Below are 21,896 nucleotides of genomic sequence, written 5' to 3'. Positions count from 1 at the left end.
ATCTTATATACCTCAGAGTTTTGCAACATAAAATAAAACTTCAGCATATTAACCATATCAGAAAGTCCATGAAAGCAAACAGCATGGCTTCTATATGCCATCCTATGCCCAGTGCCATGCATAGTTCCTGGGTCATAGGAAATAGAAAAATATTTGCTGCTCGCTGTGGGAGGCAGTTCATTAGAAGGCACCGCAGTCAGTAAAGCGCTACACAAATACAGCTGCTATTCCAAGTCCACCTCTGGTCTGACTCAGCAGCAGTGATTTCCTATGCAAAAGAAGGGAAATGAAGTTTGCAAGAAACTGATGGGGTTTGAAAATGAATTCTTAACAAGGTTCATAGGTTAATAGGACAGCAAGTAAAAATGCTTTATCTGGTTCTTTTCCTGTCAGTTCTATGCTTGGTTTTTGCTGAGTAACTCATGAAGTATTTATAGATACATTGGGGAGATGCCCTTTAGCAGGATAACAGGCAAAAACTGCATTTCTTTCCTATAGCTTTCCTGAAGGTACTCATTCTTCTTAAATTAGTGGGAGTAAAACTTACAAACGTGATTCTCAAACATCTCAACTGAAGTGTTTGTTAAAACATGCAGGTGTTCAAACACGAATACTTAGGGTGCTCAGTTGGAAGGCTGAGGAGACATAGGGTCCTGTTTTTAATAAACACATAATTTTAATACAAATAGTCTTTGATACATTTCAAGAAACATTACTTTAGAACTTACCCCCTGTGTGGCTTTTGGTAAAATAGTCTCTGGAAATTCAGTCTCTTCATCTGTGAAACAGGTTTAAGACTATTACATTACTCATAAGGTAATTGTGAGGGTTATTTAATATAATTATATAGTTAATATAATTATATAAAGTACTGAGCAGAGTACCAAATGTAACAAATACTCAATAAATATGTATTACTTGTATAGCTTTGTGCACTAACACCCAAAGATACCTGAGTCCTTATCTTGTTTTAGACTATCAATACACAAGCAGATTTGGGGGAGTTGAGGAAAAACAATACCTCTGATAATGAAATCTTGGCTTTTGGGGGAGAATATCATTTTCCAATTCTTACTTGTTTATTCAAAGAAACCAAATAGAAAGTAATAATTCAGAAAGCTATCCAAAAATCAGCTGTATCTCTGAATTTCAGTGTTTTATCTCCCTCAAATGGAAAAGCATATATTTATACACCACTATGGCACAACTGACTTCCAAAGACTAATATCTTAGTGCATGATAAAAATACAATTAAAAAAATATGAATCAATCAGACTGTGCCTACAAAGACTCTCTTTTCTGGTGCTCATATCAAAAACATCTTGTGCATAAACTCAGAAGAGCACAGATTTTTTAATAGGACAAGTTCTGTGATCAGCCCACCTTGTTCCAAATACTAACTCTTCCACTTACTACATGAGCGAACTTTGGTAAATAATTTGGCTTTTCTGTGTCTTGATTTAATTTACAATAAAGTAAATTACAACACTCTAATAGTAGTACCTATTTCAAAGGTTCTTGTGAGAATCACAATAATTCATGTAAAAGCCCTTCGAAACAATACTTGGGATGTAATGACTAATAAATAACAGTATGATTAAAAACATCAATACATTAATATTAATATAATACAATCAAAGCATCAAAAGATTAATATAATATAAATAATAAATTTTTTATTGGGAGAGCCCAATGAGTCCCCCAAAGAAATATTTTAGAGAGCATACTGTATTTGGGAAAAAAAACTAGACCTTTCTGAGCCTGATATTTAGGGCTGACAGAATTTGAACCTGAAAATCAGTAACAAGCCATGAAACTTCAGTTCCTGTGTCCCTGACATTTGTCTTAATGCACATGTGATATACTTATGGTACCCCTCTTTTGCCTCAAGACTGTCCTTAGATTACCCCTTGAGGGTGCAATTGTTTGCACCCTCAAGACAGAAATCATCCCATTGTAAATGTTACCCATTAAGTCCCGTAATTTCTCAGATCAAGATCTCAGGTCACATAGAAATCAGATAAAATGCTTGGAGAATTTACTGGACATTCTCCACTTGCCTCTCCAGATCCTCTCAGCCCCACCCTGTGCCTTGGGAGGCAGAGCTCAATGAACAGCATTATCTGGGCACATGGCCTCTATCTTCCAGTTAGTTAATTTAGCTACTGGAGGTACTGGCAGTGATCAGAGGGTGAAAGGAGAGTGGTTAGGGTATTTATTCCCCTGGATCTCTCCCTGTTATGCCATGGTTTGGCAAAGGCTGTATGTTTCCTTCAGGCCTGGGAGTGGTAACAGCATCCCAGTGCATATTCCACCATCCATTTTTGACTCCTTTAATCCTTCCCAAAATGTCACACACAGAGTCTTTATTAACTGTCTTTAGATTACCCCTTGAGGGTGAAATTGTTTTCTTCTCTAACAGAGGCCAATGACTGAGCCAGTAAGATACTAAAACAAAAGAGAGCATTGCAATTTTGTAGGTTGATCTGGTAAATTAGAAAGACATGACCTTTGGCCATGAGGACAAATGGTCAATAGATGAATGATAATTAAAGTATCAAATTTCTCAATACCAGTGCAGCAGTCACAGGATGTGGCAGAAATGGCCATCTATCCACTAAATAATTCAGGCTTCCCTTCTGGAATAAAGTAGTAATTGAAAATTTGCTAGCCAGGCAAAAATTACATTTATCAGGCCCAACCTTTAGATCTAAAAGTGGGCATTCCATTAGGGCACATGGATGTGACATATGTTACCTCTTGGTTATGGCTTTTGGGAAGCAGGTGTGGATTTGCCACTGGATTCCCCTCTTTTCCTTTCCAATGACTGGAAGTAGACCATGCCAATGTCTCACGAGGTAGAAAGCACCCAGGCGCCATTTAGGAGAAAATGACCCACTGGCTAGGATTACTGGAGCTAAAATGTTATGTGAGCAAGAAATAAACATTTATGGTGTTGAACAATGGATTTTTTGAGGTTTACTTATCATAGCAACTGTATTCCCCTAAGTAATACCGTGTGTAAATGTATTTCAGGGATGGAGTCCCATCCTGGCTTACATGTTGAAGGACACACAGTGATCTACAGCTCCTTACCCTGCTTTGCCCAATGGGACTCTCCTCATAGTGTTGGTATGTAAGCCATTCCCATGCTTCATGTCCTACATCAAATACAAATGCATTCCCTGCACTTCTATCCTTTCCTTGTTGACCCTAACCCAGTGCTATCACCTTCAATATCTGCTACATTTTAGAAATCAGAGCATTAAACTACTCCGTTGTTGCTGGGCAGCTGTATCTGGGGAGGTCTCTCTCTGTGCACAAGGTGAAGCACTGCAAGAAACTTCAACGTGGATGGTGGGGGTGGGAGGCGGGGGTGGGTGTGTGCTTGACTCTGAACGAGAAAGTATCACGACCCTTCAGGGACCGAAGCAACACGCCCAAGGTCTTGATTCTTCTCTAGGCTTTATTGTCTAATCTCTCGCGGCGGTTACAGCAGTTGTCGGGCAGCTCTTCTCCCTCCCGGCGGGCTCCCTTATATTCAGTCACCCAACCAATCCGGGACAGTATCATGCGTGACCTTTAAGCAGATAGGTGTCACGCACCACTCTAAGCGGGCAGCACGAGCTGTGCATGGGTACGGAAGTCTGCTGGGCCAATCCCCAACAGGGGAGAGGGGGAAAGGTTGGTGAGCAGGAAGCAGGCGCCATCTTTAGGGCGTTGTCCAGCTAGAGTGGGGCTCAGCCTCGGCTGTAGGCCGGGCCCCCACAGAAAGAATTCTTGAGTAGGTCAGAGGAGTGTAGGTAAGGAAGGAATTCATTAAAGCAAGAGTAGCAGGTAATGGCAGCTGCCTTGCAGGCAGCAGAGAGCAAGGAACAGCAGAGGGAGGACAGGGAAGGCTACTGAACTCCTGCTCGGCATGGGGCAAATCCCTTGCCAACTCCTGAAGCCAGAGTCACCTGGTGTCCCACATCCACTTGCATCTGCACAGCATGGGAACTAAGCCCCCACCACCCCAGCATTTCGGGGAGCCACAGAGCACTGGATGGAGTGAGTTATGTTCTGAGAACTTCCCAAAGGCAAAGAAAGGAGACTTCTGGCAGGCTTCTAAGAAGCCTGATTGTGTAGCTGCAGTTCTGTCTGGGTCACCCATGCAAGGGGAACTTGCAAGCCCAGTTCAGAGCTCTCAGTTCTTCCCTACGTGTCTGAAGTAGGACAGAGAGAGTGAAGATTTGTGCTTCAGTCTAAAAACTGGAATGAAACAGCAAAGTAACAAAGATGCTTGCCACTGGAAGAGCTCAGAGACAAAAAGCAGTAAGTTGAGCAGTGAAAAGTTTTTATTTAAAGCAAAAATTACACATTAGAAGAAAGAGGAGTGAGGACAACCTCAGAGAGGAGGCGCACTTAAGGGTTTGGGGTTTGGGGTTTTATAGGGCCTTTAGGGTAGAGATCAGCATAAGGCATGATATTTACAGGTGATTCAGAATTCCTTTGAAATTTTATCTTAAGAAAAGGTTATTCAGGCGACTGTCTTGACCCATATCTTGGCATTCTTTATCCATATAGGTTCTTTTACACTTGGAGGTCTATCTCCTGACCTGGTTACAAAGTTACTTAATTGATTAAGGTGCTGGAAGAGGAGGAAGAACAGTTTATAGATTAAGTTAAAGAACAGATGGGCCTTTTTCTCTGGCTAAGTAGATGTTACAATGGCATGGCCCTTGCCCATGTCCCTGCCCTGCCTCGCCGTCACTGGCCATTTGAGTTCAGCTTCTTTCTCATTTCCTTCTTTGATAAGTTGTGCTTTGGCTTAAACTTCTACTTTCTGGATGAAGGTGCTAGTTCTATTCCTTAAACTTAAACATAGTTTCCCACTAGTGTGAAAAAGTTGTCATTTCAGTTCTTCCGTCAACCTGCTCCTGATGACAAAGGAAGTTATTTGCCTCTGCTCCTCAGGTGGATGGCCTCACCTCTCCAAGCAACTCAAGCATGCAGGAGGAAGATGCATACTCCTCTCTTCAGTGGGATAATCCAACCCCAAACCCTTTCCAGAAACATCTGTCTTCCACCAAGTATTCAGGTAACCCATTCTGATTATTAAGTCCAAGACTTTGCAGTTTATGCTTTGGTACCTGTTCGGGGATGAGCCCAAGGTGATTATTCTCATCTGAGATAAACCCACTTAAAGGGCATGGTGCTGTGCATGATGTGCTAACATTAACCAATGAAATGAAATGCAGGAGAAATAAGTGAAGATGCAGAAGAGAAAGAGTGATGGATGGGCTTACAAATGTGCAATGCTTTTCTTCTCTCTTTCTCTCTTCCTGGAAAGACAAAGATTCCTGAATTTGGAAAATAAGTGAAAGAAATCATACGGTTTGTATTATTTTAGTTCCTGCATAAAACACCCCAAAAAGTATTCTGATTAATACTAAAAAATAAAGAGAAAACACAGGTTGAAAAACTAGCACTATTTCATCAACCTGGAGCTGCTTCAGTGATCCAGCCTGTGGTTATTAATTAATTAATTACCACAGACTCAGGGGTTCAATACAACACGAATTTTTAATCTTACTGGAGTTCAGAAATCTAAAATGGGTTTCCCTGGGCTAAGACGAGGGATTCCTTCCAGACACTCTAGGGGAGAAGCCATTCCCTTGTGATTTCCAGCTTCTAGCACTGCCCTTCTCAGTTTACCTGGTTCAGGGCCCCTTCTTCCATTCTCGAAGCCAGCAGCCAAACACCTACAGCACTCTGCCCCTCTCTTCGGAACACCTCCAACTAGTAAGGGCCCAAGAAAAGATGAATGTACTCCTCCCAAGATCCTTAACTTCATTACAAATGTTAAGTCTCTTCTGCTGCCTAAGAAATCATGTACAGGTTCCAGGCATTAGGACCCGGGCATCCTGGGCAGGGGCATTCCACAGCCTACTACACTATCCAAAAATCAGTATTATCCATTTTTCCCTGATTAGTGATAAGAATAGCACAAATCACACATTCTTCATTTCTCCTTACTGAAGAGATGCAAAAATCACCTGGAAGAATGTTCTTTGTCCAAAATTGTAGGTTAAAAGGAAATATCGCTGAACCAGTCATGTTCAATTGAAAGGAGATGAGAAGATGCCAACACGGCATATTTGCTTTCCCAAACAAAGGCATGCTCCCTGGTTTGCTATGCTCTCCAGAGGCTTGTGGGGAAAGAATGCCTGTAACTATCTAGTTAGGTGGTGGTAGCATCATGAAAGAATATGAGAAGTGTTCAATTGGGCATTTTTCCAAATCAGATGTATTCCAACTCATAACTTGCATTGCAAAGAGCGTGAGTTCTCTTTTTCCTGGCCTATGGAGCCACAAGGCTTCAGAGACTAGTAGGAATGCATGCCTAGTGTTAATTCCTTCTCATACTCAGTTGACTCTTATCCCAGCCCACCTCTCTCCTCTACTTTCTCTAACTCAATTTCATTGTCTCTTTTCCTTGCTTAGGAACATGGTGTCTTGCGATGATGGTTTTATGTATTTTCTGCATTGGCTCACTAGCAACCTCCATTTTTTTGGGGATTAAGTGTAAGTAACAAGGATATCTTTAAAATAACTTATATGCATATATGTATATACTGCAGGAGCTTTATATGCAATTATACATGTATATCATTATAAATAAAACTTCCAAATTATAAATGGATCAATAAACCAATTAGAAACATCCAAATACATATAAATGATGCAAAGTAGTGGCTTCCTGATTGAACTTACGGATCGTTTATTTCACATGACTCTCCAAGCACTTGATGCCACTGATAACTAGACATTACAAGTTGACTAACTCAAATTTAATGCCATAGGTCTATTTGGGGAAAATGCAAGTAATGATTCATATTATGATTCAGTTCAAATCATATTAGCATACAAAAGTATACAATTTGACAGATTTCAGTATATGTTCTTCCTTTTCTAAATATACATTTGTTCTACACTTGATTTATGTAGATTATTTTAATAAGGGTTTTTCACTTTACATTAGGCAAGGTTCAATTTAATGTTTAATGCAAACCTGAAAAGTTCATTTGAGCCATATTTACCCACATTTCTTTACTCCCTTTTGTCCAAATTTGACATGTTTCCATATCTAGCAAGTGAAATTTTCATAAAATTTAACAGTTACAGAGCTGAAGATCCAAAAAAAGTATTAAGAACTTTTATCACCACTCAGGCCAGCACTAAAAAATATGCTTAGAAGGAGAGAGATGAAGGTCTGTCCAGATCGTTATTTTTGGATGTCTTGGCAAATCATTGTCTAAGTAGGAGACCTTGGCTGGTAATGGAGAATTTCAAGTTCTGAGAAGGAAGAAGAGACAGGTTCAGATTTGCTTTTGCAAAATATTTCATCTTGTTCATGTCAGCTAGAGCTTTGTTCCTCATAGTTATTAGAGGAAGATTTTAAGGAATAGTAGGAATTCAATAAGTAATTGTTACCTTGTCAATATCCTCAAATTTCACAGCCCACAACAAATGTTAGAACTTCCAGAAAGGTTTTCCTATCTCACCCTATCCTCCCTCAGTGCTTTAGCAAAAAACAATTACTTAAATCAAATACCAGCCCAGTTTCCTAAGAAATTCACATTTAAATATCTATTTATCAAGCAGATACACTGGAAGTACTGTAGAGTTGGAAGAGAACTGATAGATAAGTCAATTAACACCTAAAAATCCAGTTTCTTCTGTAAAACATGGGACTTTTAATGGACCATTGCCAAGCTCCCTTTTAACCAAAGTACAAGAATCCGTGTTCAACTGACATTACAAATATCAAAAGATATGGTTTAAATATCACTTCTATAAAGTAAATTTCAATATTGTTTATAAGAATTAAATATGTGGAATAAGAAGATAAACTTGAAGTGTAAAGATCACTTTCAGTTAAAAACAAGATCAACTAAAAATACAACATTGTTAAGGAATATCACCAAGTGGATGAGATGTAGAATTTGTTTTTTATATAAATATAAACCTATATCTCCAGTCACCAATTTATAGCCAGAAAGCATATGGTACATACCGCGGATGTTTATAAATGCATACTGTACATTTCCCATGCCTTCAACAAACTTGCTGTCCAGTGAATACTTAATTCTGTTTTCCTTTCTGTGTAGTACATGAAATCTGTTTAAGAAACTATGACGATCATGTTCCTAACAAATCTGGGTTATCTGAACCTGTACTAATTAATTTTGACCCCAAAATCCCTCTTCTGGAAATTTTTCCTGTAGGTAATCCTGCATGTGTGGCCATGGGAGAAAAAAAGGATTGGAAAAACGCCAATGTCTGTCATTACGGGCCCATTTAAATCCACAATGGCACATCCACACTAGGGAAGGTCCTGAAACAAGGAAGAGAGGAGGGGGAGGGGAGGAACAAGAACGGAACTGGAAGGAGCAGAGAGGAGGGAGAGAAGAAGGGGGGCGGGGGTGGGGGAGGAGAGAGGAGGGACCAGCGCAGCTGCTCTGTAGGCTGATAGGCAAATGTCTCCATGACATACTGTTAAATGAAAAAAGAAACATTTAAAATAATGTCATTATTATGCCACAACTTGATTAAGAAAGGATATATTCTTCAAGGTACACCAACCCTGGAAGGATGTATAGGAAATAACAAAAAATGGGGCAAGAGGACTGAGATGGATTGAACGATGCGTGATATTTCAGTGTTTATTTTTTTGGGGTTTTAAGTGTTTTAATCCCATGGATGGTGTATGTATTCAAAAAAATCTTTTTAACTCCCAAGACAAAAATTACGTGAAGAAAATGTTACTTTGATGAGGGTAAAGTTAAACTAGGTAGAAAACAAAGCATTTCAAATGTTCAGTAATATCCAGAAAAATGCTTACAAAAAAAGTTTGGGATTTCTTTTCTTTTAATAACTATAATTATCTACTTTGCAAAGCTATGTATCACAATGTAAAGTATATTTACCCTTAGCTCTTGTTCAAGTATAATGGCATATTTTTTGTTACTAACATTATCATTTGCCAAGGTTGTCATACATTCTTGGTACTTAGATTTTTCAAACTAAAACCAGTTATAGGAAAAAAAGCAGTTGTGTTAAATAAGAAGCAGTTTGTTCACTTTGGACTCTCTTAATTGTTTGTCCCTGCTAGTTATTATATTACAGCCAGTAGGTTTTGAGTTATGAAAATGATTTTTAATTTTAAATCATTATTCCATCTTAATCATGTTCCATTTTCATAAACAATGTTAAATGTTCTCTTCATGAAAATGATCATAGTAAGATAAAGGTTAATACTAATATTGAAACTATATATATATATATATAAATTATATTTAGTGAGTATATATAATTTCTATATATATAAGTACATATATACAGCGAGAGAAATTATATAATATATATGTTTATTAGAAACAGGGACATGAATTCTGACAAAGATAGTGATTGAAATCTACATCCTTCTAATTAAAATATCATGTTATAAATAACAAATGAGCTAATTGCAAATTATGGTTACATATTATTAAAAGTGCCTTGGTACATATCTGACAAAATGAGTGGCAAAATAAACCATGTTACACTGATACAAAAGAATAAAATGCAATAATTTTAAAAAGTCTTCTAGAACTATCATCATTAACACAGATATAAGGTTATGAAATATTTTTTCATGAAAAAGATTAAAATGTCATTTATAGAAAAATTAATTTTATAAAAATTATATGTAAAAGATGTTTCTTAACATGGATATAGGGATAAAAGTTTCAACAGATATAAAGTAAATGTCAACTTTGAGAGGTAGATTTAAAGGTAGGTAAAGGTAATTTCTTACTTTCTTCTTACTATCTGTATTTTGTTTAATTGTATAATACTGTACATGCTAAATTACTTTCTATTTTAAAAAGCCTATAATGCAAAATATTTTCTAAGAAATTAGGTTTTGTCATTTGTTTTTACTGTCCTATTTCACGTTCATAATTCATCAACTAAGTATATATATATCATTATGTAACACTTCTATTTTATTGGGCTTTATAAGTATTTTCTTATATTTACTCAGGTAATTACATTGTTTAATCTTTATTTCTCACTTACCAATGGGTTACACCCAACACCAGTAAAAGTGTAGTGGTTGTTTCCCATTTAGGGGGAAAAATAAAGAGAAGTCTCATTTCCCTTTCTCCAGTTTTATTACAGTTTTATGTAACATAAGCTTTTCATACAGCAACAAACCAACAATAACCTCAAAAATATAATTAATCTAGAAAAAGTTCATCGAAATTTAAAATTTTAGAATCAAATTCCCAACCAGAGATTATTATTTTTCAGTCTAAAAATACAGTAGAAAATCTTTAAGATTAAGGCTAGGCAAAGAGTTCTTAAATTTGACAACCAAAGAATAATTAATAGGCTGAAAAATCAACAAAATTGAAAATGATACTATGAAGAGGATCAAAAATTAAGTTACCAGGCAGGTTATCAATAGAACGAAATAAATATCATCATGTCCTGTTCCCCCCTCTGCTTGGATCCAACCTTCTGACAAGAAGAAGCAAACAATCCGAACTGTTGGCAGCCTGGTTCCTTTATCTACAGATGGACGGGGAATAAACAGCTGCCTTTTGCAGTCTGCGGCTCCTGATTTCTAGCATTCCCTTCTCAGTACCAGTGCTGATAACTAGAACAGATCATAAAATGTAGATATGCAGTTAAATAATTTGCTATGAATAGTTATTTGGCCAGTTAATGAGGAGACCATTAACGTGCAGGTGCAAATTGCTTTTTTATACATAAACTGTATTCTTTCCCTTCATAGCAATATTCTCTAACAGGATCACAGCCAAATGGGATCCAACCCTCCTTGGAGGAAGAGCTAAGTAGATTTTGTGTGGATCAACCATAATCAATATTTACTTAACTTGCATTTCTCTAGGAATCCATTCTCCTAAAACAGCAGCCTGACAGGAGCGTGCGGCCAGTGCGGCCGCTACAGGCCAGCTCAGACCCTCTGCATCAGGGTCCTTTTGGATCTTGGTTAACTGTCTCCTGCAGTTAAAAAATGGAAATCATTTTACAGTTCTGCCTCTTTCTTTCTTTTTTCAGTTTCCCTTTTAAAGATCTTATTTTAACGTCTCAAGATCTGTCTGCATGTATAGATGTTTCTTTTTAATTCAGTAATTGATTTCCCTGATGCTTTTCTCTCCTATAAAACATGTCTACATAACTGCCATTTAATAATTATTAATATGTCATAAGCTATTTTAAACAAGTTTAATAATTATGCTAAATCACTTCTCCATGTAAAGGCAGCCGGTATAGCCCTTAACCCAGAACTAATCAATATGGTCAGCAAGGTCACAGAATACAAGGTAAACGTACAAACATCAATTGTATTTTTATATACTAGTAATGAATACATGGACCCCAAAATTAAAAATGCAATACTGCTTACAATCACTCAAAAAAACAAAATACTTAGTTTTAAATCTAACAAAACATGTACAGAACCTTTTTTCTGAAAACTACCAAACACTGATAAGCAAATCAATTGAGAGACATGCCATGTTCTTGGATTGCAAGACTCAACATAGCAGATATGTTCATTCTTCTCCAGTTAATATATAGTTTTAAGGCAATGCCTATTATGATCTCAGCAAGATTTCTTGTAGATAGAGACAAGATTATCTAAAACTTACGTGGAAAAACAAAAGGCCTGGAATAGTTATAACAGTTTTCAAAACAAAAATAAAGTGGGTAGAATCAATCTGTGGTATTTCAAAACTTATCATATTGCTACATACACATACACATACATTCATAATATACAGTAGAAAATCCAAAAATAGAGCCATCCAAATATGCCAAACTGATTTTTGGCACAGGTGCAGAATCAATTCAATGGAGGAGGATAACCTTTTCAACAAATAGTGTTGAGAAATTGGACGTGCACAGCTAGAAAAAGCAAAGACAAAAAAATAAAAACCTCAACTTAAGTCTCATGGCTTATAAAAAATAACTCAAAATGGATCATAGACTTATAAATAGAAATTATAAAGCTTAGAGAAATTTTAGTCTAAAAATACAGTAGAAAATCTTTAGGATTAAGGCTAGGCAAAGAGTTCTTAAATTTGACAACCAAAGAATAATTAATAGGCTGAAAATCAACAAAATTGAAAATGACACTATGAAGAGAATAAAAAATTAAGTTACCAGTTGGGAACAAATGTTTGCAAACCACATATCAATAACAGACTAGAATATAGAATATAGAAAGAACTCTTAAAACTCAACATTAAAATACCAGACCATCCTATTAGAAAATGCACAAAAGACATGAAAAGAAATTTCACCAAAGAGGATAGATATCAAATAAGCACAAGGAAACACGCTCAACCTAACTAGCTATTATGGAAATGAAAATTAAAACTGCAGTACAGATATCATTTCACACCCAGAGGATGGCTGAAATAAGAGCCAGTGACAGCATCAGATGCTTGTGAGACTGCCGAGCAGTAACACTCATACACTCCCGGTAAGGAATGTAAAATGGTGCAGTGATTTTGGAAAATAGTCCAAAATCTCCTTGAAAAACTAAACTTGACACATGCTTTCAACATAGCAATTGCACTCCTGAGCATGTACCTCAGAGAAATGAACACTTGTATTCACACAAAGACCCGCATGTGAGTGAATGTTCATGGCAGTCTTTTCTGCAATGACCTAAACCTGAAATCTATCCAGATGTCCTTCGGTAAGTGAACAGTTAAATAAACTACAGGACATCCGTATCATGGAATTCAACTCAACCATCAAAAAGGAACGAGCTGTTTATCTGCACAACAATCGGGATGAAACTCCGGAGAATTATGTTGAGTGAGAAAAGCTAATCACAGAAGGTTATATGCTGTATGTTCACATTTCTGTAACATCAATGAAATACAGAATTATCAAAAGAGAACACAAATGAATGATTACCAGGGATTAAAGAGGGGGAAGGGCAGGAAGAAACTTTGACTGCATAACTTATCTTAAAAATATACTTGCACATTTGTGAAATTATGTATGACTAAGTTTCTTTACTACAGTATTGATTTCTATAGTACCAAAAGATTACATATAGTCCAAAAGTCAATGAAAATGACTAAAATAAATCATGATACATCCATATAATGGAATCCTATACAGTTCTGATGACAGAGGAGAAAGCTTTGTGTATGGATACAAAATTACATCCAAAATATATTTTAAATGATAAAATAAAAGGTACAAAGCCATGTGAACAGATTGCTACTATTTGTGTAAAGGGAAGAGAGTGCATTTCACATTCATTTGCTCACAAAATTCAAAATATCTCTGGAAGAATAAAAAACATATTGGTAAGCCCGACTGGTTTGGGGATTGGAATTGGGCAAATAAGGAAATGAGGGACAAAGAGATGTTTTGCTGTGCAGCCTTTGTGGTTTTTGATTCTTGAACAGTGTAAATTTTAAACAAAAACAATGAATATTAAAGTCACCAAAATAATCAGTAATTGGTAGTTGTCTTTAGTCTGTGCTGAAGGATTACTTTGTTATAATTTGTCCATATTTATGAGGAATGATTGGTGTTTTTGAAGTGTTCCAGGTGTCTGCTATTGTAATGAAGCAGCAAGAAAAACTTACCCAACAGGACAGAGCACTGCTGACCCTCACGCAGTGGCAGAGAAACCACAGCCTCCAGATGAAATATTGCCAAACCTTCATTGAAAACTCTTTCTGTTCAGGTAGTAGGTATACAATCAGTTTCCACTGTGCAAATACAATGTAGGCACCAATTCCTCAAAAGAAACAGTGATGCACATTTTATTTTCCTTATTATAAAATTCTGTCTTTATTATAAAAATTCTTAATGATAAAATTGTAGTCTGGATTTTATAATAGGACTCTGAAGTTTAATCTTATTTGTATATCTCAATATATGTGGAAAATACTGAGGTTCCAAGAAACGCAGATAAAGAAAACACGTAGTCAAATCTCAAAGTGAAATGTGTGAGATTAGCAGATTGGATTAAAAAAATAAAAAGCAGCATTCTATGTTTTATCCAGCCACTCAAATTTATAAGTGTATATAGAGAGATCCAAATTCCTCAATATATTTAGTTTAGATATTGCTTTATATTCAAATTTAGGTAATTATCTCTTTGAGCAGAAAATTCATTTTGGAAATTACTATGAAAGTATAAAAATGCAGGCTTCAGCTCTTTTTAAAAATTCTATGAAGTTATTTCAATTTTATCTTTTACCATTCTTACAAGCATTTTAAACCTAAAACAGTCTATTTCTACCTGTTGTATAGTTTTCAAATATTCAGTGATTACTTAATTAGCATTTAATATTACTACACATAATTTGGAGAATTAACTTCCCTGTAATGGATACCATTTAAGTAATCAGCAATGAGAGAGGTCAAAATCCTACCATAGCTCCTTCTGGTTGAAATGTAGTCAAGCAAATGTACAAAGAAACACTTTGTGCCCAACAATGTTTTAACACTAACAGGTCATTGCAAGCATGAGTTAGGCCCACCTCTGAGCCACCAACCTTGAATGAGAGGCAGTATCCATTTTGGAGACCTACAAATCCAATATGCATTCCAAGCCTTCAACTGCCAATGTCAACATTATTTATGCTGTAACTTTAACCATTTGCATGATTCTCTTTAGCATGGATTCCAGATAAGGAGAATTGAAGAGACTTAAATAACTCAACATCTGGGCTATGGAAACTGATAATGAACTATTTGTGACCTCTCTCCAGAAACTAGAGTTCTGGAAGTTTCAGTGTCTTTCCAGAAACCCTCAGTCTAATTCTGCTCTTTGATTCCCCTTTTACACATTTGAGCATCCTTTTGTGAATACATTCTTTCTTGCAAAAGTTTCCATAGAAATGATTAAACATTATGGCTTTCTTCTCAGCTACATCAGAGTCCTAAGATAAGCACCAGTCACCTGTGTTTTTCTTCAGTTTTCCTCATCCACATATTTTTAAATCACTCCATAAGGTACTCTGATCTTCTCTCAATTTTATGTGAAATATTCTTATGTTTAACTCTCAGAGTTTAAACATCCACTCGAGTCTGGTTACTCAACTTGCCTAATGCTCCAGGACATTCCGAACTAAACTGGGCCAGTAAGATGAACAGACACAAAACAATAAGCAAACAAATGAAGGCTGCAAAGGATGTAAATTTAAAGAAAAGAAAGATTTATAAAATTAGAATTACCAGATGAATTATTTAAAAAGAGGAACAGGGAAAAAGTACCTCCAAATTAATTTTGTCTCAAACTAATTCTTAGAGACCTATTGTAGTTGGAAAAAATTATGTAGATTTTACTCTAGTCTCAGGGAACCTGAAATTGGCAAGTATCATCCTAAGAACTATTTCATTAGAGTGTTGAACTTTACAGGGGGTATTGCAGGGGATTATTTTGAGCTGTGCTACTAATATTTTTACAAGAACACTAATAAAGTAAAATGTTTATATTCAAAGGCTATAACTGCAGCCCTTGTCCAGACAATTGGATACAGAATGGAGAAAGTTGTTACTATGTCTTTGAAAATTGGAAAATTTGGCACAGCAGTAAAGAGGATTGTTTGAAAGAAGGCGCTAATCTCCTACAAATAGACAGCAAAGAAGAAATGGTAAATAATGTTTTACGGTTATGTATCATTCTGAAAATACCATGTTAAGCACTAAAAGAAAAACGTAATTCCAGTAAGACAGATTCCTTAATTATTCTATAAAGGTAGTGTATTTGTTTTAATAAAGGATTAAAAAGAGACAAAATAAGAATTAGTATGGTTGGCTCTCCTTTTAATTGGACAAACAAAAAAAAAATGACTATCCAGAAATCAAAGAGAGTATGTTATTTCTATGTCCTTTGTTAATCAAAAATGGGGGGAAGTTGGGGAAGACAGTGTAGCACAGAGAAGACAACTAGTGACCCTGTGGCATCTTACTATGCTGACGGACAGTGACTTCAATGCAGTATGGGGGGGACTCGATAATATGGGTGAATGTAGTAACCACATTGTTTTTCATGTGAAACCTTCATAAGAGTGTATATCAATGATACCTTAATAGAAATAAAAAATAAAAATAAAAAAATAAAAAATGGGGAGAGGTTAAAGGTACCATTTTGACATATAACCCACTCCCAGATATACATACATTACAACTGTCAAGTGATTTCATGAAATGGACAGGTCTATGAAAATAAGCAATTGTTAAATAAGATGTTTAATTGACATTAAACCTAGTTTACTAACATCTTAACAAGTGAACAATAAGATATCTCCCTGAAATCACTGTATTCATGAATTTGTGTGAAGTAGAATGTATAGTTATGTATTTCTGACCTTATTAAAAATGTATGCCTGCTATATTCAGTAATTAGTCCAAGTTAATTTTTCAAGAATGATGGGAGAACAAGTTAAGGATGTTCGGTCAACCAAGGCAACTTGAACTGACTTGTTACTGTTACAGGCTCACACTATTTTTCCGGTACAAATCTGGTGACAAAAGTTAGTTATGTTTCTTCTAACAAAATATGCTTGCATTAAGTTGCTTCTGGAATTTTCTAAATGATCTCTCGTATTGATGTATACTGGAAAAGAATGATCAATGTCAAGGATATTTTTACTTCTCATAATAAGGGATAAGTATGACACATCCCTTTTTTTTTGACATACTATCCACCAAACTGAATCTGTTAAACAATTTTAATCCAGATACCTACTTTTCCCATAATCTTTAACACTACATTGAACATATGACTAGAGAAAAAAAGTCTATAAAGTATAATACCCCTCTCTCTTTTTCCCGCTCTTAGATTCCCATTAACCTCTGCCTAAGGCAAAACGCTGCCCTTCACGTTTCATGGTCATTTGTTGTGGGCTTTTTTTTTTTTTCACCCCTCGGTTCCCTGTTCAAATCTTGTTTCTTGCAGGACTTTATCGCCGGCAGCCTGGGTAAGATCCAAAGTGGCCGTGGTTACTGGGTGGGGCTGTCCCAGGACGGACTCAGTCAGCCGTGGCTTTGGCAAGACGGCTCCGCCCCTTCCCCTGACCTGTAAGTGTCTGACAGACGTGTGCCAAGAAAATCAGAAACCTGAGAGAATTCAAAAGCTCATTTTATTTTACACCTCCGAGTTCCTCCAGGAGACATACCCAGCCCTGATCATTTCTCAGGCTTCTGACTCAATCAAAGCCGAGGTAGTTTAAGTGGCTTTGCTGCCGTTACCCCCAAACACATTCACATCAAAATTTGAGAGTCTGAATGAAAAATATTATATAATTATCAAGAACCTTTCCTTTGTATCAGTTAACGGCTAGAGAGTGCTATGGGAAAGAGACCATAGATGTAATCAAGCAATTTCCATATTAAGCTTTTCAGAAACAACCAGAGAGATTGGTGAACAGGGCTGCCTTATTATTTTGAGAATTAAGAATTAGGAAAGAGATTCTAATGTAGAGCCTACTTTCTGTATGTATTATTTTAACATGCATTTTGTTGAAATACATTAACATACTTTTATTGAGAGAAAACAGCCCCATTATTAATGGAGGACAAAAACCACAGAAGGTGCCATATTAAAACAAAATAAACCAAAATGAAAAGCTACTCACCCCTCACCATAAGCCCCAGACCTAACCTCAGATACACTGACTTGCCTCTCCAGGTCACCTTTACAGACACCCCAGTCGACTAACCAGCTGTGTGGGTATCTCAAGGACAAGTTCCTCTCTCTCGCTAACTGCAGCGTTTGGAAGTATTTTATTTGTGAGAAGTATGCGTTAAGATCCTCTGTCTGAAAGAAATTGTGCTCGAAGGGATCTCTTACAAAGCATTTGGAACAGGTCACTGGAAAACCTCTACCCCGAAAGGACACAGCAAGTGTAGAATTAAACCAGTGCGTGAGCGATGAAGCCGCCTACCTGGGACTCAAGACGTACTGTTACTTTTATACAAGGTAACGTTCGTCAATACCTTCCAGACACTCATTTGACCTTGTTCAGTTTGCTAAGAAAAAAACTAATTTAGAGCTACAGAGGACAAAACCCTACAGGTTTTTGAACAAACTGAAGAAAAATAATTTCCATTCTTTTTTCCTCTTCCTTTTCTTTAGTCTACAGTGACGATGAAATCCATACAGAAATCTATAAATCATTGCCGAGGTGATGTAGTTCTAGCTGACTGACTTTTCAATAAATAAATGAATAAATGTGGCCTTTTAAACGGGCTGTCTTGCCAGGTAATTCTATGCATGTTTTAGGCTTGTAGGCATTATATTATTGGGCTGGGAAGGTGGGAGGTTGGAGATACGGGTTTTCAAACTGGAAGGAAGACAGGCTGCCGTCTGTTTCCTGTAAGATAATAAATACCCTTTTCATGGCTGTAGGATTCTCATGGAAGGTGAACCACTAGCACTTCAGGTAAGCGGAAGGAACAGTCAGGCTGGCAGCACCAGGGTGTCTCCGTTAAGGACAGCTGCCCGTCCCACCGCTCACGGCCCGGACTCAAAGTCAACACTGCAGAACCTTTAAATCCTTTAAATGCATCTCTCTGGGCCTCAATTTCTTCACTGTAAAATAATTAACAGACTTATTTCAAAATATTGTTTGAGGATTAAATCATTAATATACATATCATCAACCTTATTTGTGTGTTCCAGGTAAAAAATGACCCCTTTTCCTGCCCATGTTGCAGGAATATTGCAAAGAGAGATTTTATATGTAAAATGTCAGCAACTTTCTAGAGACAGTATCTGTTTTAAAGTGAATGAATCTTCTCAATAAATGTGTAGACAATCCATGTCCTAAGTTTGTAGGCTCTTTGAACATGAATTAGCTTGTTCCCAAAAGACAGTTGATAGGAAAGTATCTTATGATTTAGAGAAAGACAAATTCCTTCCTAATTATTATTATTATTATTATATTACTTTTCTACCACTTATTATCCCTTATTATCCCCAGAACAGCTTACTACAAAGTAGATTCTCATCAAATACTTGCTGAAGTCCATATAATTTCATTTAACCTTTCATTTTTCACCAGGAGTAGCTGAGCTACATTAGATTCTCATCTTTCTGTCTTTATAACAAAAAGCCCACTTCCATCAATGAAGTAAAATAAACCCTAGGTCACTGAGGCAGTGCCAGTCATTTAAATGAACCCAGCAGTCTATTGTAACAGGTCACCTCTGAATGATAAGGTCCTTCACGAATGGGAAGGGCATGATTTTGGGTTTCTTTTCCTTTGTTTACCCTTGGTCTGGAGTTTAAATGGTTTGAATTTCAACAAAAAGGATTTTCTCCAGTTTTCTGCTGAACCTAGAAAAGGAGAATAGCAAAGAAAACCTAGTGTAAATTGTCTCCTGTGTTGGGTTTGCACAGCTGGCCGCTAGCAGCTGAATATAATTAACCTGGAATAAAGGAGAAACAATAGCACTTATTAGTAGTAAAGACTTTGTCTTCAAGATTCTTCAAAGTATTGTCATGGAGCTATGTTTGGAGAAAGGATAGGAAGCATTTAATAACTCTTTTAAGGAAAAGTACAGTGAAGCAGAAGGCAAACATCCTCCGGCTAATGTCACCCTGCCAGTGTTTGGTGCAGTATTTACAAGTCAGAATCTTATCTCAGTGCCGCCGGCATGAGCTCCTACACATTTCCTCGGGGGCCATGCTGCTTTCCACACAGATATTATGGGGGAAGATTTTTTTTTTTCCTGCAGGTTGCTTTTGACCCGTAATACCTAGGCCTTTCTCAAGGCAGTGGTAAGAGATCAGGCCCCAGCCCTGAGATAACCAGTTTAGTATCATACTCTCACCTATAATGAACTGAGTATCTTTGGTCCACCTCAATGAGTTCCAAGTTAGCTTTAAAAAAAGGGAACATAAAAGTTTGTTCTACAAATATAAAGAGGTTTTGTTATATGGAATGGCTGAAGTATATTAAGTGTGTAAAAAGAAAAATATTGGAATAGTAATATTGATACACTAAGAATATGTATTATTAGATTCCAAGAATCTATTCATACAATGAATCTTGTAAAAAAAAATAAAAGGTATGTACACTTTATATATTCTTCAAAAGTGACAAGAATCCCTTTACAAGGTATTTGACTCCCAAATATTAAGGCCAACCCTGACTTAACCTACTAGACTCATCTACTTATTCCATAATCTGTGTTTATCCCGAAAGCAAATGCTCCCATTACACTGCTCACACTTCCTGCCGTTACAGGGCTCATGAAATGTTTCCTGTTGATAAGTTTTAAGAGCTGGTTCAATATCCTCAGGAAAAGAAATAGGTCACTGTGTACTCCGGGGAACTCAATCTACCAGGAAAGCGATGTTCCTTGTTTGACTTTTCCTGCAATTTCTTCAGAATTACCTAAACCCACAAGAGCTGAGAGGGAAAAAGTCCTTTACTGAAAAGATAATTCATAGGGTGCTGCTCTCCCCAGTTCTCAACAACAAAAATCGTTTTCAGCAAGTCATATTTTCAAATGCATGTTATGATTGTTTCCTATTCTTAAAATGTAAGTAAAAGTTTGTGGAGAGATGTTGTGTCACACTCCTTTTCTGTTCTTTTGAAATAATTTCCTCACGTTGAGATCAGTGTTGGTTGTATACTGAGGTCAGATGAGGGGATTGAAGGAAAAGATGGGCAGGAATAAGCTCAACAACAGCAAACATGTCAAATAAATGCTATTTTTCCCTTCCTCACTCTCTAAAGTGAAACTTTCCCTTAGGTTGCACATGTGGAGAGAGAATAATATTTGACAACCACTGTCCAGGCAGCCAGACTCCTTGAAGCAATGACATGTAAGGAGACATTTGTCATCTAACCCTGAACTAGACCAGTTAGGTAGGATCCCAGGGGTCAAAATTTAATGTGTGTCATGTCCCTATTTTGCAACTTAGTCCACAGGCATTTGACTTTCTCATATACTAATCATATTTATTTTCTACAGTAATAAGGCTTAAATAACACTTAACTGCTTAACTGAAGGACTAATCCACATTTCTCGTTATGCACTTATTATAATAACCATGTGTGTTAAATACCTGTACTTACAATAGAAAATATTTGGTATTATCTACAGCCTCCAATGTGGGTGTCTTTCTACAATTTGCTCATGAACACAGGTCTCCAAAGAAGGTTGTTTGTTTGTTTGTTTGTTTGTGCTGCTCCACTTTAAAAAAAATAAATCACTAAATCCTTCTCTCCCTTTTCACGTATTTTTAATCTCTTTTACATCTTATATTGTGATTTAGGTTATGAAACTAATTTTACATTTATCTCATTTCAGCTAACAGTAACACTATGAGGAAATTATATGTATTTCCTCTTTATGCTTAATGAAACAAGCTTCGTGAAATAAAGTGATTTGCCTAATAATGAATTAGAATAAGGGATGTAAAACTCTCCTTTTATGACCACAAATACAGTTTTTTTTTTTTTGGACTGCACAGAATATACATACAAAATGTGTTAAAACACTGAAGAAATTTCCTAGCTAATCAATAGAACATGAAAAGAAAATTCTTAGGGAGGATATATGCAAGTAGTGATTGATAAGTGAAACAGTCCTATGAAAATGAACACACAAGTGGTCTCCTCATCATTTATTTCCTAACTTATTGTCATCTTACCATGAGATAGATAATGTTGAAATATCTCACAGATCATGAGATAGTTTGTTGAAAATAAAACAAAGGACTCCAGGTTCCACTATTGAAAAGTAAGGATTTATAATTTATAAAAAATTACCCTTTCTGGTGTTAAACCCCTAAAACTGATTTACCTATAAGCCAGCAAAATCAGTGGCTGAGATGGTGTTAT

At 36.5% G+C, this 21,896-nt stretch overlaps 1 protein-coding gene across 4 annotated transcripts; it reads left to right on the top strand.

Moving 5' to 3' along the window:
- Nucleotides 1-2,991: 2,991 nt before the first annotated feature.
- On the top strand, nt 2,992-20,636 carry LOC108388139 (C-type lectin domain family 9 member A-like). 4 transcript variants are annotated; one of them, XM_073222903.1, is made up of 9 exons: nt 4,220-4,314; nt 4,957-5,080; nt 6,487-6,567; nt 13,625-13,774; nt 15,538-15,689; nt 16,997-17,118; nt 17,729-18,019; nt 18,176-18,301; nt 18,449-20,636. In XM_073222903.1, exons 1-7 carry the CDS (start codon nt 4,279-4,281, stop codon nt 17,859-17,861), a joined length of 798 nt encoding a protein of 265 aa, XP_073079004.1. In that variant the 5' UTR covers nt 4,220-4,278; the 3' UTR covers nt 17,862-18,019; nt 18,176-18,301; nt 18,449-20,636. The 4 variants fall into 4 exon arrangements, with proteins under 4 accessions (XP_073079006.1, XP_073079004.1, XP_073079003.1 ...); XM_073222905.1 differs by lacking the exon at nt 4,220-4,314 and adding an exon at nt 2,992-3,132 and having other exon boundaries at nt 17,729-18,301; nt 18,449-20,634; XM_073222902.1 differs by having other exon boundaries at nt 17,729-18,301; nt 18,449-20,634.
- Nucleotides 20,637-21,896: the final 1,260 nt, after the last annotated feature.

Source organism: Manis javanica, chromosome 15 (assembly GCF_040802235.1).
Source record: "Manis javanica isolate MJ-LG chromosome 15, MJ_LKY, whole genome shotgun sequence".
NCBI lineage: Eukaryota > Metazoa > Chordata > Mammalia > Pholidota > Manidae > Manis > Manis javanica.
Note: the sequence above shows the minus strand (reverse complement) of the source record. Positions and strands in the feature narration are given on the sequence as shown.